This window comes from Dermacentor silvarum, chromosome 7 (genome assembly GCF_013339745.2).
Source record: "Dermacentor silvarum isolate Dsil-2018 chromosome 7, BIME_Dsil_1.4, whole genome shotgun sequence".
In the NCBI taxonomy this organism is placed as follows: domain Eukaryota; kingdom Metazoa; phylum Arthropoda; class Arachnida; order Ixodida; family Ixodidae; genus Dermacentor; species Dermacentor silvarum.
Window position 1 is genome coordinate 44,058,125 of NC_051160.1, and position 19,106 is coordinate 44,077,230.

At 46.7% G+C, this 19,106-nt stretch overlaps 1 protein-coding gene across 6 annotated transcripts in view; it reads right to left on the bottom strand.

The window, feature by feature from the left end:
* Positions 1 to 160: 160 nt before the first annotated feature.
* Positions 161 to 19,106, bottom strand: part of LOC119457964 (ATP-dependent RNA helicase TDRD9) — a 106,820-nt gene continuing 87,874 nt past the window's right edge. For all 6 annotated transcript variants that reach the window (XM_049670590.1, XM_049670591.1, XM_049670594.1 and 3 more), the window contains 5 exons: positions 18,670 to 18,876; positions 14,716 to 14,854; positions 11,301 to 11,422; positions 9,792 to 10,016; positions 161 to 2,062 (listed from right to left, as the gene is read on the bottom strand). In XM_049670590.1, coding sequence (XP_049526547.1) covers positions 1,882 to 2,062; positions 9,792 to 10,016; positions 11,301 to 11,422; positions 14,716 to 14,854; positions 18,670 to 18,876 — 874 coding nt within the window. In that variant the 3' untranslated portion in view covers positions 161 to 1,881. The remainder of the gene's footprint in view (positions 2,063 to 9,791; positions 10,017 to 11,300; positions 11,423 to 14,715; positions 14,855 to 18,669; positions 18,877 to 19,106) is intronic.

Genomic DNA, 19,106 nt, shown 5'->3' on the forward strand with positions numbered 1-19,106 from the left:
AGACTGGTGCTGTGAAGCTTGCCAGTATTTTTTTCTAAGGTTTTCAAGTCTAAAGGCTCCATATAACACACAAAAAAAGAGAGTAAAACATCATGTCACTACTCCTTTCAGCATCGACTTTCATCTTGGGACACAGGTAGGCAAGAAATGCAACCTGGGCTTTCGTGCTTGCTTTTTATTAACAAACTCAAATGCAATCTCCACAGATTCCAAGAGGTCTGGAAATGTATCAACAAATGCAATGGCGATGCGTAATGTGAACATTTATGCCCGAGTAAGACAACGCTTGGCTAAAGTGATCACAGGCTTGTGACTACTGATATGACAACAAAACTAAAACCCGTTGTGGCTTTATACCATGCTTATGCTCAAGACTGATTGTATGTGCATTAATTTGTATGAGCAGCAAACACTGGTAATGAAAGCCAGTTACTGGCAGACACAAATGTCGTGGCAACATGTACGCAATGAAAAGAGCATCAAACTATCAAATAAAAAAGGACTAAAATAGAGACTAAAATATGTCGTAACAAACAGAAGCCAGATAGTTCCCAGCGACAAGTGATGACCAAATCACTGAAATCCCAAGCTGCCTCATTTCTTGCACAGTCATTAAGAAATGAACATTCACGTATTAGCTGTAGTATCCTCTATGCAGCCTTACTCATTTCCCCCCCATAACAAATTACAAATGAGCTACATAATGCAGTCATGTTCCAAGAGTTTATACTAACTAAAGCTACTTTGGGAAGGGGCTTGCAGTCTAAGGAAGAATATTTCAGAAGACAAAAGCTACAATGTAGGATTCCAGTACGACGATGTTAGAATTGCACAGTTTTCAATTAACTAATAATGAAGCACTTGTAATCTTGTAATATTCAGGTACTGTACATGTTGATTTCAAACACTGAGTCCTAGAATGAGATGGCAAGTCGGGCTAGCTGATTTCAAATTCATCTTGTGGAGCAACACAGCATAAACAAGGCAAAAACACAAAGACCATAGTGCTATCCGCAATTAGTTTTTTGTTTTCTTATTTTTTGTATATTTGTGTGGCATTTGTTGAGTTGCTCTACAAGACGAACTGAATCCCATTACAACAATATGAGTCATGAGTTAATGATGGTTTCGGCAGCCAAATACAGAGAAAAAAAAAATGAGCTAAACAAATCATTTTCACAGCGAGCGCCTGCCAGCAAGCAGTCGTTAAAACTAAAGAGAAAAAAAAAAACGATGTGCACATTACTTGTGCGCATAGGCCGCCATTTTGCTACAAGTAAACGCATCTACACATACGCACACACACGCATAAACCACATGCACAACTTGTGCACATTATTGAAGTACAAACACGCACGCCTGCACACTAAAACCAAAACAAACAAACAAGGTTAGAACATTAATCTCCAAGGGGGGTGCTGCCTTTACAAAGAAAGTGCACCCCCATCAGTAACACCGCGTTGGATGTGGAAGCTTTAATTCTTTTTAATTACTCGGCAAGATGAAATGAACTACTGTGGGCCGACAGTGCGGCCATGAAGACTGAGGGACACTGAATACTTTTGCATTGCATTTCAACGCTGTAATTATTAACTGTAATGACAAAAAGCCATTACACTATCCAAACAATGCAGTAACAGAAAAATAATTTCGCGCATACACCTTCGCGTGGCACGAAATACAACACCGTTCATGACATAGCGCTTCATAGAAGAGCTCATTTAAACATATTCGCAAGCAAAAACTTGCATCTAAACGTTCGTCAGGCGTAAATTGCAACAAATCATGTGTACTTCCAAGTGTCCGCCAGTTTGCCTAGCAACCTAAACGATGACTGCTGCAGCAGCAGCTTTGAAGACCATCTGGCGATGCCAATTTCTCCTAGTTATGCAGTGACGGTTGTTGCCCCGCATCCACAGAGTACCGTTCGAAGAGGTCGAGCACCTGCCGCTCCTTGTCCAAGTGGCTCTTGGTACGCAGGTGCTGCAGCAGGTCGTACGGGTTCAGCGACATCACGTCGCACACGGGACAACGCAGCATGCGCTCGGTTGAGGTGCGACAGCTGCAAAGATAAAAAAAGAAAAAAAAAAAAAAAGAAAGCTTTCATGATGTAACAGTCTCTACAGCAAAACTTACATTTCGAATACCTTAATTGCGGCAAGTTATCATCATCATCATCAGCCTATATTTATGTCCACTGCAGGACGAAGGCCTCTCCCTGTGATCTCCAATTACCCCTGTCTTGCACTAGCTGATTCCAACTTGCGCCTGCAAATTTCCTAACATCATTTACATCAAAGATCAGTAACCCTACAAACAACATACTGCATTTACAGTCAACGACTAAATTTTTGGATGTGCCCGATAATTCGGACGCCCAGCGACGACGCCACCTGTCTCACAGAGCCAATGTACAAGAGCACCAGAAATTTAAAATGCTGAAACCATTCACTGTCCAATTTTCTGGACCTTTTAGCATGACCGCTGGTCTAAAACGGCATTAATCGAAGCCCCACCACCGCCACTTTGATTGTCCCGCAGTGCTGAACCAGCGCTCTCACACAGCGATCCACTGGCAACCGTAGGCACAGCGGCAGTGCTAGGCCTAGCTGCTTCGATGTTCGCTATTAAGCACTCTTGCACGCCGATCCGCTTCGTATGCTACAGTTGCCGCTTCCCCGGCAACTGTAGCATACGAAGCAGGGAGTGAAGTTGGTCATTACACTTTCATACGTAAAAGAAGAACCCGTCTAGCAGCTGATTTTATTTCTGTTGTGATAGCACTATGGAAAGGCCACGCATAGTTAGGACTCCCGAAGAGCAGCGCGAATACGAGGAGCGATGAAAAGAACAGCAACGTCAATATGCACAACGACGTCGTGCTCAGGCTAGGCAGGAGCAATTCAAGGCTATACGTCACATTGGTTTATCCGATTGCCGACAGCAGCGAATTCTTCCATTAAAAAAATTCGCTCCTGTCAGCAATGTCGCCGATTCCGCCTGTGACATTCTCGCAGACAGCTTCGAATTGCAAAAAGCACAGCAAGGATCAAGCGTCTGCATGATTCCGGTTCCCCAAAGCCAGCTTTTCCACAATACAGCTGTGTTACGCAGTCAAGGATAAACAATGTATTGCGGTGAAGCATGCCAAGAATGAAAAGTGGCCACTGTAATGGGACACAGTATGCATTCTTTAATTATACATGCGTGGACCTGCCACCTCCTGTCACAGTACGAGCCCTGATTCACCTAACAAGTGTACTTGGCAGGCCTTCAGAGCTGTTAAGGATGTGCCTGCGGTGATCTGAGCTCTTTGGAGCAGTAAAGAGCAAGCATTCATTTTTATCAGACTACCTGATGTTTAGGATGTTTTCGCGGCATCTAGGGAGTCCAAACAATCGGATGTTGACTACTTATACAAGACCCACCATCTTCTAAGACCAGCACCCCCCAATTTTGATGTCAAAAAGTCGAAAAAGAAAAAGGTTTCACCAAGGATTGCATTTCTAACACATGGTGTTCAGATGATACAGTCCATAGAAGTTTCAATGTTCCTGGAATATGTAAGAGCGTGGATGGCACTGAGGACGACCACCTTTGGGAAGATGTTTGCTGACGAGCCCTTAATAAATGTTTGTGTAGTGCATAGCTACTGTTTGTATTGTTCTGAACATACAGTAGAACCTCGCTGATACGATCCCGTTACGTGCAATTTCCGGGTGCCAATGTTAGCGATCGAGAACAGAAAAAAGTATTGTTTACTGGTCTACACGTTCCTGGAAAAAGCGATATTTCGGCATCAACATTTAGTACACCACCAAACTATGATCGTATGATACGTTTTCCGGCCGCTTGATCCCATGCAATAAAAAAAAGCACTAGGCGTGCACGATCACGAACAGTAGCTGCCCGCCACAGCAGCTTCCCCGCAACACTCGCATGCCCATCTCTCGTCGAAAAGCCGGCGCGCACTCAGTTTACTATTCTGGAACCAGCAAACTAAGTCGCGAGTTATCGCACGTCACATTCACAGCTATCGCCGCCAACCCTAGTGTGATAGGCATCTGACATTGGAAGCTAGCTTACCTCATGCGGGTTAGGTTAGATTAGGCCCTGCTGGAGGCAGCGCGAAGTGAGTGTCATGTTTCGTTCTGGCAGCATCGCCTTTCCGTGTTGCCGACCAGCTTGATTTCATTTCAGCCTTACGTCGTCGTCTTAAGACACTATGTAATAGAAAACAAGAATGTGTGTCTTGGGCCGCTCGGGGTCCACCAGCTCGAACATGCATCGACGTTTCGTGCCCCAACGTTTCACGAGTGGGCACTTCTCTTGCCGAAGCCGTACTCTAAAAGAAAAAGTGTGGGCCCTATGCGAGTAAATGCAGTTCATCTCATGATTAAATCAAATAGTACTCTGGGATTTACGTGCCAAAACCATGATACCATTATGAGACACGCCATGGTGCGGGACTAGAGATTAATTTTGACCACCTGGGTTGCTTTAGCGTGCACCCAATGCACGGTACCACAGGCATTTTCTTTTTCATATTTCGTCCCAACTGAAATGCAGCCACTGTGGCCGATATGCGATCCCGCACCCTCGGATTTAACAGCGCAAAAGCCACTATGCCACCACAGCAGGTAGGTCTATCTAATGATGAGCTGGTTACTGAAAAGGAAAATGGTCATCCACCCGAACGTAGCATGAAGCTCAAAAGGAAACCCGTATGGTTTACTCAGAAAGAAAGCTTCGCACTTGAGGAAAAATTCGTCCTGGTCTGGTATTCAAACCCGCTACCAACACCTCTCCGGGGCAGTTGCTCTACCATCTGAGCTAACCAGGAGGCTAGCAGACCACAGTGCGAGGGCGAATGTAGCTTCAAGCTACATTTGGGTCAATGACCCAATTTTTCCTTTTTGAAAATTTATCTACCTTTGTCACGAAGCGGCATATTTTCTCGAGTTTTCGAGTGGTGTTGACGGCAATTAACGGCCGCTAAAAAGTGGTGTCCTCACTATGCGGTGTATAATTTCGATTAGCGACACGCCGAATTACGGGCGTCAAAAACGTCGTGGCCTCACGGGGTGGCATCTCGATTCGAGTGGTTTTGACGCTGATTAGCGACACGCTGAATTACGGGCATCAAAAACGTGGGGTCCTCACTGTGCAGCGTATAATCTTGAGACATCGACACACCGAATTACGGGCGTCAAAAGCGTCGTCGCCTCACGGGGTGGCATCTCGATTCGAGACGCGACACGCCGATTATGGACCCAGAAGTGTGCGTTACGGCCGCGTGGTAGTGCCGGGCTCGACCTTGGCAGAGAGGGGAATCTACCGGCCCTCGGCCATAGTGAAAGGGCGCGGCCAAGACCTTTGGGAGGAGTCGTGAATTAATTAGGTGAACTCTGCATACTGACAGTTCCCCTACATAGGGAACTAGGGAAAGGAGAGGCTATTTAGGCGCAGGTTTTGGGCCCTGCTGATTAGTCTAGAAGCTGAACCTATGCGCTGCTGAGAAGCCATCGAGGGGCTAGTGCAGTCCAGTATCGCCTGGGCCGCCTGGCCACGTCGGAACTCCGAGGAACTAGTTGACGTACGAGACGACAAACCAACGTCTGCAACGAAGCTCACGGTAGTTCGCCTCAAGTTAGCTCATCCTGCTTGAGAGAAGACGTCAAATCTACACTCCCGGGAAACCCAGCCCAGCAATTCACATCCACCTCAACAAGATTGGCCCGCCAGCATTCTTCGGGAAAGCTCTGCGCGTCGACTTCATGGTTCATGGACTTGCTGCTGCTGCCCGGCCACGCGTATGACATTGTTTGTTTTCTTTTGAACTTTGTTTTAGTGAAATACTGTTAAGTGTATTCTTGTGTATTTGATCCTCGCACTGTTTCATTTTTATATGTACTGTTAATTGCTCGTATTTATTTGTCTTCATCAGTGTGTTATACAGTCGAATCTCGTTAATTCAAACATGCTTAATTCGAACTGCCGGTTTATTCGAACTGACGCTCTGGTCCCGTCAAAGTTATGTGTATTCCAATGGGCGAAAACGCTCGGTAATTCGAACGCGAAAGAATTTGCGACGGTTAATTCGAACATACCACGGACCGACAATGCTCTCAGCAGCGCGCCGAATAAAGCGGCGGCGCCTGCTCAGACACCACCATAGAGCAAAAGCTTAGGAGAGACCCCTTCATGCAGCGGCGGAGGTGCAGTCCGGCCAACAAACTGCTCACGCCGGCAAACGCTCACTTCCCGATAACAGCAGAAAACGAAACTTCAGGGAGAGGCCTAAGGGTACGGCCACGCTAGCGGCAAAAACACGCGGCAATGCGTCATGCCACGGGCGGCAAAAGTGGCAGGAATCGGGGGTTTTGCAGCGTGCCGCGCGAAATGGGTTCGAGACCCATTTCTGCGGCCAGTGCCGCGTGCCGCAAGATGAAGAACCAATCAAGAGCGACGAGGGTGACGTCACGGGGCCATCACAACCGGACCGCCGCTGGTCCACGCCGGGTTTTCAATCGACAATCGTCGCATAGCGAAAGAAATTATCGTCGTCTCTCACATGAAACAACGAGCGCTCACGATGTTGCTCGCGCGTTCGGAGAGTGCGGGAGATCTTATCGCGCTGCCGCGCAGCGAGACGCGCGTGCCACGGTGGCCTTGCGGCAAGGCGCGGCATGACGCGCGCGTTTTTTGCCACTAGCGTGGCCGTACCCTAAGCTGGTGCCGGGCCGGCTGGACCGGCGGCGTCGGCACCCATGACGGCCAACGCTCGGTTCCCGATAACGGCAGAAAACAAAACTTCAAGGAGGCTAATCTGCGCCGAACCGGCTGTACCGGCGGTGCCAGCGGGCGCGCATGAAGGTGAGGGAGCTGTGAGGAAGTTGAGAAAGAGGGCGAGGGGAGCCACCAAAACCACTGCCACTGAAGCGGCGGAGTTGCCGAGGCCAAATCCGCTTTCCTGCCGCCCTCCTCCTTCACCTTCGACGGTCTCCGCGCCCGTCGCCGTGTCGGCGCCGTCCGCTCCCTGAAGTTTCGTTTTCTGCCGTTATCGGAAACCGAGCGTTCGCCGGCGTGGGCGCAACTCGCTATGCGCTTGCGCGCCGCGAAATTTCACGACTCGCACCGTTCATTCATCTTGCTATGGTGCTCGAATACTTCAAAAATAAGTCCTTCCGTTAATTCGAACTTCTTTTAATTAGAACAAATTTTTCGGGCCCCTTCGAGTTCGAATTATCGAGATTCGACTGTATTAAGTTCAGGTGTGTTAGTCTCTTGTGTTTTTTTATTATTATTTTGTTATTATTTTGTGTATATCAGTCGATAAATATCTCGTTTTTTTGTTTACTCCCGACTCTGACTCACTGTGTTCGCTCGAGTACGGAACGACCAACCAGCTTGTCTACCCCGTCGATCGACTTCGCGCTGACGATGAATCGGTGACAGCTGTGACAACTTTGAGAGATTCTGCAGAACTGATTTGCTATATTGAGCTAATTATTGCTGAAGGTTAAGACTGACAAAAAAGGAGGTATGCACTGGAAAGAGAAGTTGTTGGAAAAATGTTGTTTCCCTCATTTGTTGTCTGATGCATAAGCAAATAAAGAAGTCATGGACTAGCATGACATTACTTTTTCAATAGACAAGGTGTTCCAGTAACAATTCAAGTAATCTGCTGCAGAAGTGACAGTGTTTCCAGTAGCCATCACAGCGAACTTTAATGACATTCACTAACTTGTTTAATCATGTAATAACTTCAGAGCAGACATGTCACGCACGGTTAAGAGCAGTAGGCGCCCGCTACCGCAGCTTCCCCACAATACTCGCCACTAGTGTCACATGAAAATGCCGGCATGCACTCAGTTTCCTCTTCCAGTACCACCAAATCTCCTTGCGGGTCGTTGCACATCACATTCACAGCTATCACCGCCAGCCCTACTGCGATAAGTATCTTCACCTACAAGTAGGGATGTGCGAATCTTCGAAACTTTCAAATAACGAAGCGAACAGTGTCCTATTCTGTTCGGTCTTCAAATCGAATAGTCATTATTCATAAATGCAAATAACTTTCGAATACTTCGAAGTGTGAATCGTGCCCAAATAAACATAAAATTGGAGCAAAAGTATGGTAAATAATCACCCCCGCGGGCATAGTATAGACATAAAACATGAGAACTTTCGTAGTAGAACTACCTAAGTGGCAGCTGTGCCACTTAGGTAGCTATACTTTCCAGGCTGTACAGCAATCATTCGCATTCTCTGAGGAGCCCTGTGCATGCAAAGAGACTACTTGTTTGCTCCTAATTCTCCATTTGTGCTTTTAATTAACAACGCTTCCTAACGTACTACGCAATGACAAACTCGATAACTTTAAGAATACTGGGACGTGAACATGGTTTTATATTATTTATGATAACATGGCTACTCATTATTTGAAAACTACTCGAAAAGTATTCAATATTCGATTCGATTCACTACTGGCACTGTTCGACTTTGGATCGCATGTTCTCCTGGTTAGTACATTTCTGCTCGCATTTTTTTCTGAAACGTATGAACTAGGTTCTACTGTAGCTGATCTATGCAACTTTCTATGGAATAACTATCTTGTATATTACAACACGTGGACATGTCAAATTACACATTACTTAAAGTATGGCACTTTTCTGTTGCAAGCACTTTTTTGCAAGCGTAAGCACTGCACTGTGGCCACTGGTATCAGGAACATGCCACTCTGCTTGTTCGGTGGTAAATAGGCACAGATCTGAGATGCATGAGTGTGGCTTGTTGGGCTAGTAGGCACATGGTTATACTAGCAGAATGCCAGGAAACTTAAAAAGGAAAAAGTCGAGAGGCGGACATAGACAAAGCGACAGGAAGGTGGCTGGTCGACCTTTCTGACATAGGCAAAGCGACCTTCCCGTCGCTCTGTCTGTCTGCCTCTCGATTTTTTCCTTTTTATGTTTCCTGGCATTCTGCTAGTATAATCTGAGATGCCTTCCGTGTAATTATTAGTGCTATTCAACAAGCAAAGCATTACATGGAGCATGCCGTATCTTTCTTTAATATATGCGACTATATTAGATGCAGCACACAAGCAGCAGCAAGTTTGGAAAAGTAAAGACTGACAAAGCCACATATTTTTATATCAGGGACTTTTTCAGCGACTCTGCTGCTGCTGGTGATTTTCCCTGCTTGAGGAACTTGTCTGCATAAACTTACTTTGCCATCATGTATCATGTAACCTCCAACCATGGTTTGGGGACCACTAAGTCAAACTTTTTTCGCTAACAGGATTTATTAATGCGAAGCACTCTTTGTGAACTTCACACACTTTGAATGTATCTATTCAGCCTCCTACACTGTGGGGCTGGTAGTGCCTACCAGCTCAATATGAAGCTTTTCGTCGAGACGTGCATCAACTCGGACATTGCGTTCCTCAGTGGTTTACTTAAGCCGCTTCAGGATGGTGTACTACTTGACGCAGAGGAATGGGAACGTGTTTGAAATAATCGAGCAGCTAGGCAAGCCCACATTTTTTACGACCCTCAGCACGTCCGAGCTCAACAATGAGCGCCCACTCAAAGTCATCGAAAGAGTAAAAGAGCCGGTTGAGGCATGCCGCTGCAGAGTCTAGCCATAGCCTGCTACCAGCAAAATGCGACTTCGATTCCCATCTGCATTATTTTTTTTTCCGTAGAACTTGGCACACGTAAAACAAACCAACATTGGCAGACCTTATGGAAAATTCAGGAGAGTTAATACAAAATGACGACACCCACTTGCTGGCTAGCACGTGCAGGTCCTGTAGCTTCTTGCGGAGCACGCGCAGGTTGTTGAGCGACGGCTCTAGCGTGACCCCGTCCAGCAGGGGCAGCACGTTGTCCTCCGCTGCCAACATGCCGTCCACGATGGCATGCACGCGCCACTCCTCTTGCACCAGGTTCCACGTGTAACGCCGCGGGGCCAGTCGGGGCTCGATCGACTGCCGCTTACGGCTCATCAGGCTGCGTGCAACGACAGAACACACATCACGCGTGATCCAGTTTGACTGGCTGACATATCGATCGGCTGATTTGTTCGTGTTATATTTGTTCTTCGCAACACATACAGAAAAAAAAGAAAACTCGCAGAAAGAAGTGGTTGTCAGCATGCGGCATTAACCCCTTAAGCAGCAGTTCGCAATGCATGATGCGGGAACGATCCCACAGTTGCGACGCAACAGCGTGGTTACCAATGCATTGGGTCATATGGGAGCTGTGCCGGGACCAGTCGAAAACGACGCAACAGCCAGGAAAATGCAGCACCCGGGATCGTAACAGCGTGGTTCTATTGTATAAGAGGGCTGTTCGATAAATACATACTGACATTCTCAAATCTTTATTTATGAAAATTATTAACCAGTACTTTTATCTCTTTCTATATGCTCACCAGTAGGTGAAGTGCACGCATCCCACCGTTTCTACCAAGCCTAGATAATGCAACTGAAGCCATCTTTTCCCAACTTCTTGAACATCACCACCAATGTCTTAAGCACGCCTTGTTCCTGTCAAAGCAATGTGCTTTGTCACTGTTCCCTGAAGCATCGCAACAGTGCCCTTACTTGTCCCATAGTCCAGGTGTGGTGCTCTGACTTCTTTATTACCTCACAGTAAACGTTGTTCTAAAGGCTGCATGTGCAGTTTTTGCAATGCGAGTTGTGTGTGTGTCCTGGTTGACTTTTTTATTTTGAATTTTTGTCAGTCAGTATCATTAGCAGCTTCAAGTGGCACCAACTGCGCCTTCGATGTCTGCACCGATGAGGGCGGCGATTAAATGAGGGAAGTGCCGGTTGATGAATGTAGCGGAGAAAACCGTTATCGCTTGGCTATCACAGCCGGTCGACTTCCGTTATGTTACGAGGGAATGGAGACTGCGTTGCATGCACTGACTGTACTTTTGTATATCTGTGGCGACAGCATGACAATGGTTGAAATACAGACTAGCCAGGTCGCAGGCAAGTGTACGTGAACACAGCAATGCGCTGAAAAGGCTTTTCTAGCCACTTGCGAAATAAAGTCACTCGTTTTCTTACAAATCCAATATTTCGGATTCCCGGTTGTTCAAACTTTCCGGCAGTTCCTGTAGAGTCTGAATTATTGGTCGGTGACTCAACACTGAAACACTTTGACAGCCACGCAGCCTCCAAGTTTGGTGGAGCTCAAGGACTTTGGAAGCTGTCAAACTAGCTGCCACTGATGTGACGGGTGTAGAACAGACATGCCACGGGGGCCACATCGATGTGCACTCACTCGAGAAGGTACCGCCGCGCCCTGTCCTGGCAGTTTGCAAGACCGGCACCGTTCCAGCCGACGACGGACATGCCCGGGTCAGAACGCAGGACGAGGTTGATCATCATGCGCACCTTGTTGACCTGCAAGAGTTGGGAGCAAGCAGCTTACACCATGCGTAATCTCACAGGCCACTCTAGCAGGATCAATCTATGAAAATTTGAATGAGATGAATCAGTGCCACCAGCACAAGCCTATTTAGTGTTCCCCGCAGGACGAAGGCTCCCTCCCGGTGATCTCCAATTTGCAGTCTTGAATCGGCTGACACCATCCTACTATGATTGCAAACTTCCCAATTCTAATGCAGCACCTCTGCCGTCCTCGCCTGTGCTTCCCTTCTAATGGCAGTTGTTCTGTAACTCTAATAGACCACCATCCTACATATAACGTGGCCAGCCCAACCCCTTTTTCTCCTCCTAATGTGAACTAGGACATCTGTTGCCCCCGTTTGCTGGTCTCTAGCCTACACCTCTGTTTTCCCGTTTCTTAAGTTATGCCTATCGTTTCTTGCTGTGCGATACTTAGTTTCTTCTTAAGCTTTAGCAGAGTGCGAATAGTAATTTTTAGTGGTGCAAATAGTAATTTGTGAGGCCGAATCTAATACGAATAACGAATAGCTGTTATCACAATGAATATAAAACCATGTGAACATCCGAGCATTCTTAAAGTAAGCAAATTTCTGGTATTACATAGTACGTTACGAAGCGTTGTTTATTAAATGCACAAATAGAGCATTAAAAGCAAAAAAGCAGTTTCTTTGCATGCACACTGCTTTTCACATTGTGTGAATCGCTGTACAGCCTGTAAAGTGTGGTTTCTTAAGTGACGTAGTCTGCTACACTACGCAAGTTCTCATGTTCTATGTGTTCATACTATGCGCGCGGGAGTCGAAATTTACCGTACTTTTGTGCAAATTTCATGTTTATTTGGGTGGAAATTACGTTTTGAAATCTTTGAAAAGTACTTACAGTGGAATCTTGATGATACGAATCTCACGGGGTCACGAAAAATATTCGTATTAGCCGAAGTACATATCATCAAAACGCAATTAAAGCTAGCCAAATTAAGGGGGAACGCGAGGATCAGATCGTGAAAATCGCGAGAAAAATTGATTTTTGAAAACCACGCGTTTCGGTATCTGCAATGCCTAATCTACGCTGTATCAAAATGGTTTGGCTGCAAACACACTAAAAGTGCCCGAAAAAGATTAATTCGTCAGTGCGCAGGGTGAGAAAACAGCTTTAAATCGCGCAAAATCACCACGTTCACGGAGACATACCGTATTTACACGATTGTAGGTCGACCCATTTTTTCAAATTTGACAATCCAATGTTGGGGGGTCGACTTAGAATCGAAACCGAACCGTGTACCGCTAGTAGCGGCAAGAGAAACGAGAAATCAGGGGCGCTACGGCGTGGTTACAACTTTGCACCTACGTTTCCATGGTTACGGTAGAAGCGTAGCGTATTAATTTACCGTATTGCATACATTTTGATTGCGCGCACCACGAGCGCACGGCTCTTGTGGGAGCATCGATCATGGAAGAGCCGCCGTTTGGGGGGTATTGGTAGTTGGCGGAAGAGCCGTCGTTAGGGGGGTATGGTAGTTGGCGGATGAGCTGTCGTTTGGGGGGTAATAGTAGTTGGCAGAAGAGCTTTTCTTTGAGATACGATTGTTTTCGACGGCCGCGCGCATCTGTCCCTTCTGCTGTTGTGCTGAATCGTCGCGCCTGTCATGAGTGCCAAGAACTTTCGGCGCTCGTTCACAGCAGCGTTCAAACGGGCTGCTGTCCTCCATGCTGAGGAAACTAACAACTGTGCAGCGGGACGCAAGTTTGGAGTCGGTGAACGTGTGGTGCGGCAGTGGCGGCTTCAGCGCGAGGAAATTTGGCCTCCCTGGCTACTGTGTGCGGGTGGGTCCTCTCTGCGTGGGCGGCTGTACCTCGCGATGTCGTGGTGTGGTCGTTCGCGAAGTGTGGACTTGCACTTGATGACGACGTGCTGTCGGACTGGGACCGTAGCAGCTATGACGGCAGCAGTGCCAGTGAGGTCGACTCTAGTGACGATCAGTAGTCTTAGCAACCCCGTCAATAAATTTCCCTTGTGTGAATGCACTCGCGTGGTTTATCTCCCCCCCCCCCCTTTTTTTTTTTTGAGACATGCAATTTTGGGGGGGTCGACCTACATTCGAGTCGACTTACAATCGTGTTAAATACGGTATCTCGTATTTCCCGCCATCGAGCGCCGCCATCTTGGTATCGTTCGAAAGCTCAAAGTTTTGCCGTTCCGCTTCTCAATTCCACCATCTTGTAACAAAGGCACAAACACAAAAGAAGCGCGGGTCTGTGATAGGTAGTCACACGGGCCCTCCGATGAAAGCGGGCCTCCGATTGGCTACCGTGCTCAAAGGCGTCTCTATTCGTTGCTGCTGTGACAGGGGCAAAATGGCAACCGCAGTTGTATGCTTTGTCGCCGGCGTCTTCACTTGGCACGCAGAATTCGGATTACTGAGAGCTCCGAGGTTAGTGATGGATCGTCGCTCGTTGGAGAAGAAATTTTGGACGAAGCACGCCTTCGGAATACGGAAGCGCAAGCCTCCTACGGCAAGAAAAATACGGCGATTAACGGGTGAAACAGAGGAGCACCCGACTAACCGTGCCGCGCTGCCTTGCACCGTGTGACTCCGGCAGTGAAACAGACAATCGCCCTGTGCCATCGGCAGCGATAACGCAGTCGACAGAAGACGCGCCAACGGAGGCTCTCGCTCCTCGGCGTACGGCCGCGCGAATCAGCCGAGATCATACATATCAAGGTAGACATAGCTCGTTGTGACTAGGAAAAATGGCGCAAACACAAAGAACGCGGCCCGAAGCACAGCAGCCACTCCGCCCGTCCGATGGCACGCGGAAAAGTAGGAAAAGCACAAAAGCAACAAAAGCGCCACCTCTTCAAACTCTTCACGCCCAGTCGCGGCCTCCGCGCTGTTCTCTTTCGCGGCCGTTGGTGGGGCGGCGTTTATTCGTATCAACCGATGCGAGTCGAAAATCGATTTGTAACAACCGTTCTCTAGCACGTTGCAAAGTAATGGGGCTCGGCCGGGACCACAGAAAAATTCGTATCATCCGGAAATTCGTATTAGCCGTGATCGTATCATCGAGATTCCACTGTATTCAAAAAATCTTCGCATTTACGAATAGTGACTATTCGAACTGAAGACCGAATCGCAAGACACCATTCGATTGGTTATTGAAAAGTTTTGAGTATTCACACACACCTATTAAGCTTCTTTGTTGTTCCCCCCCCCCCCCAACTTTAAGCTCGATAGGTTAGTACCGGTAGAATGCAATGATACTAAATTTAATTCCGATGAAATATACCATAAAAAGGTCTTCATCAGTGAAGCCAATGTCAAAAGACACCTCGAGGTCATGCTCTGGGTAGAGCGGCAAGTTCGATGCTGCTTCGTAGCCCAGGCCGCAAAGCGCGCCCGTGTACTCCGACCGTTCTGCATTCACCCTGGGCAGAGCAAAGTGTGGAAATGCAAAATGAAAGTGGCAAACCTGCAATAGAATATTTTTAAAGGTGAAGCAGCAAAGCTGAATGTTGAAGAGATCAGAATATTGGGTACAGCCCGCGGTGAATGGCAGACATAGTTTGTTTGGGAGAAGGATACTCGGTCGAATCCCTGCATAAACCACCGGTTCAATGACACTTCTAATACAACAAAGTTTTTATACAGTTCAACATAACAAAATATGGCATTTTCCCATGCATTTCAGTTGGTGAACAGCACATTCCGCTTGTCGGTCTACCACGGTCATTTTACCATCTGAGCCAACAAGGAGGCTTGCAGATCACAACGAGAGGCCGAATTACAGTCCAACCCAATTAATAACAATACTGATTTTAACACTATATAGTCAAACCTCGATATAACAAACCTTGATTAAAGAGGAAGGTTTAGTTCGGGCCCAACTTCGATGCCGCTTATTCAAATGCATGTAAAATGCTGAAACGGTTTTCCGAGATAACCAAAGGGCCAATTTTAATTAAATTTGTTGCATTTGAGAGAGAAAGTCAAATTCCAGTGACTGTTGGATGCGGAATCTCAATTTAGGGACTGCATTTTTTTCAATGGAATTTTAAAACATTGGATAGTTTGAAAAAATAAAAAATAAATATAGAAGCACAAAGTTTAAAAATTTGTAGCTCGGCACCTAGAACATAGCGCAGTGCTGCAAACCGTATCCATTAGAGCATCCAAAGCGGGCAAATTTCATACGTCAACTTATATCTTAAATGAATTTGTTATATTGTCTAAAAGGGTTTTGTAAAAGTTCTCATAAATTAGTGGCCTGTTTGAGAGCGAAGTATAATATATCAATTTTATCCGCTTTAGATGTTCTATTAAGTACAATTTACAGATTTGTGATATGTTTGATTGCTGAGTCACAGAGTTGTAAACTATCAAGTTTACAACTTGACAGTTTCGTTTCCTGAAATTTTGCAATTTTTGGCAATTTTTATTTAAAAATTGACAACCTAAATCAAAACTTCGCAACCAACAGTCACTAGATTCTAACTTTCTTTTAAATGCAACAAACCCCACAAAATTTGGTACAGCGGTTGCCGAGAAACACGATTTCTCCTTTCCTATGCATTTAAATAGGAGGCCCCGTTTTTTTTTTTTTTTTTTTTTTTTCGCAACGAAGCAATGTTGTGACAGTTTCGATTTAACTAAGTTTTCGGCCCATTTCAAGCACGTCTCACAAATCCAACAAAAAACCATTAAAGCATCGGCTGAGGCGAAAGTTATTTGCGAGTGCCCTTCAGCATGAAAGGCTTCAGTGAGAACTACTCCTCTACCCTTGCTGTGGCCGCGCATGACTGTCCATAGGCGGGCCCATGTGCCGTATCTTGGAGGTAATCTGTGCCAAGTGCGAAGGCCGAGCCGAGACTCTTGGTGACCTGAAGCGCATTTTGTTCCCCCGCGCGTCCTGTGTTAGTGGCAGCGCAAACTCAAGATTGCGAGGCACAGTACGAAGCGTTCGCTTGCGTTGTGACAGCGAGTGTTCGTGGTCATTGAGCAAGATCTGTTCGTGTTTGCCCGAGAGTGCGCGACACCGATAAAACTCCAAACTTGGCGTAGTTGTGTCTTTCTTATCGCCTTCCTGAAGAAACTGCAACTTTTTTTTTTTATCAGGATGAATATCGGCACCTTTTCCCAGTTGTTTTTGATTTGTCACCGCCATCTGATGACAGCTGCAGGCCCTAAGCATGGTCAGTCATGGCGTCCAAGATTTATGGCACCCGTGCGACGCTACACTCGTAAATCTCGGACACCGTGAGCTACACTGATGCTTTGCTCTTGACACAATCTGCACAGCATGCGCTGGCACTTGTAACCCCGCTACTATAGCCCGCCCTTCTTGCGATCTGTTTATAAGGTAAAGAAAAAAAAACTTATAAACAGATCGCAAGTGCTTACTGACAAGGTACTATCAACTAGGCATGCCCTGGCAATTTGCAAAATAATTTTTCCTGCTGAAGTGTTAAAAACTCGAATTAACTAAATTTGTGATTCAACTGAAGTTTTTCGCTAGAAGTACACCTTCATTATATCGAGGTTTGACTGTGCAATAATAGTGAGCAGCCACAGAACCACGAACTTCTGTGCCTGTTTTACTGTAAAATCACAGGGAGAGGCCTTCGTCCTGCAGTGGACATAAATATAGGCTGATGATGATGAAACCACTTACTACGATGTTCTCATACCGTGTTATTGGTTTTAACGATCAAATCTGGCTATCGGGTGTCTGCGCTGCAAGAAAAAACAACGCAATGTCCTGGAGAAAAAAAAAAAAAAAGCGAGCCGCTGCACCCACCTGCGTGCAGCGCACCCTTTGTCTCATTGCCAGCCTCGCACATGCCTCCATTCCACAACTTGGAAACCTGACTCGGAAAGCACGCTGAGTAGCATGTGCAGCAGGCAGGCAGATGGGGTGCTGCGGCTCGCTCTTTCGTTTTTCAGGATCTTGCATTCTTTTCCCTTTCAGCACAGATGCAGTTAGAGTTTCGCGGTTCATGGTAGTCTTGATGACTCGAGTGCATGCTGGCAACACGAAGGAAGAGCCAGCGTCCAATGGAGGAAAGAGTTTATCTCTGCAGCAAAGTATCGCTGCCTGAGCTGCGCCCGGACAACTTGCCCCCCTCCCCCCCCAATCTCATCCCGAGTACCCGTGTTTAAAAGCTCTGTCAATCACCTAGTCAATCACCACACCCTGCTGCCGAGTCGCACAACAATTCTTTGATTTGACTGTACCTGCTTTCTCTGGCCCCTATGGGAGCAACATGAGTTTGCGCGAAACCCTGAAGCATTCGAAGTTACGCACTGCCGGAAGCCACTGGTCATCACCCGCTTGAGCAAGCAGTTATCAATCATTGGTCCTTTGCAGAAGCACTGGTGTAAAAGCAGCACCCAGCAGGAATTTAATTTGCCTCTTAAACAAGATCCTGCCCCCACGGCTCCCCTTTATCAAGCATGCTGTCCAAACATGCTTTGTATTCTCTCTGTGCAATGGTTCAAGGAACGCTGTCGTGGCTTTCAACATTTCTTTGATGACCCTTGCGCGCATGGCTGAATTACCTCAGTGACACTGCTGCCACATCCAGTACGAAGAACACGCTTCCACGAAGACCACTTAGGAAAACATGGCAAACCACAGCAAGAGCCCCAACTCAAACTCTCACATCGACTGACACCCAGCAGCCAGATTCACCTCTTATAACCAATTATGTGGCATACCGAACATTATAGTAGGCAGAATTATTTTACCATAATACACTCACAAAAGTTCACACTATGGATGCTCATTGTTGCATCTGCGTATTCTTAAAACCAGCAATTTTATAAGCGGATTCGAAGGCACTTCTTTCTGTCTAATTAAAGTGTTGATATTGGTCCCCACTGTATTTTTTGTGCAACCCAGTTATAACAATTACCAGTTACAGCAACGGAATTTTCTTGGCACGTGAACATTGCTATAAGTGGGTTTGACTGTAATCGACAGATCAAAGCACGGGGACGCTGAATACGTTCGGTTACAGCCAAACTGGTTCTTCGTGCTACAATTGGGCGAATGACAAGTTTTCCGTTTTGTGGACCTCCCTCCCCCTTTGCGGGCTTCAGCAGAACCGATTTGCATGTTATGTTTAATACGAATCACGAGCTCGGCCAGGTTCACACTCCACTCCAGAGAACCTACTTGGCAAACATTTCCCGGTGTCTCTCCAAGAAAAAAAAAAAAAAAAAAAAACAGATGAACGCATACCTGAGCTCACAATAGGGAGCAAACAGTAACGGCATGAGGCAGTGGAGCCCAGGCACGGAGGGCATGAGGGTCGTGTTACGCAGCGAAACGTGGTCACTTGTAGAGCTCTGGCTCACAGTACCCGCGACGAGGAGTCTTGGGTGCCGGTTTTGGGGCTCTCCGTTCAGCAGCACGGAGTTGACACTGTTGCGGTCGACGCGCACGCCCCTGGTTGCAAGCGAGAGAAAAAGAAAAAGAAAAAAAAAAAACTTGGTGGTCGCAGGGTAGCGATCAACATTACACCGATACACACGAGCAATTCAAAGCAGGCAATGCTAACACGGGTAGCTTCAATGGCTGCCGAGTCAATAGCATGACAACGCGATGGAGTTACGTGGAACTCTGCTGAAATCTCTGCTGAAAAAACACATTTGAGCAGTCAGCGCAGGCACCCTACC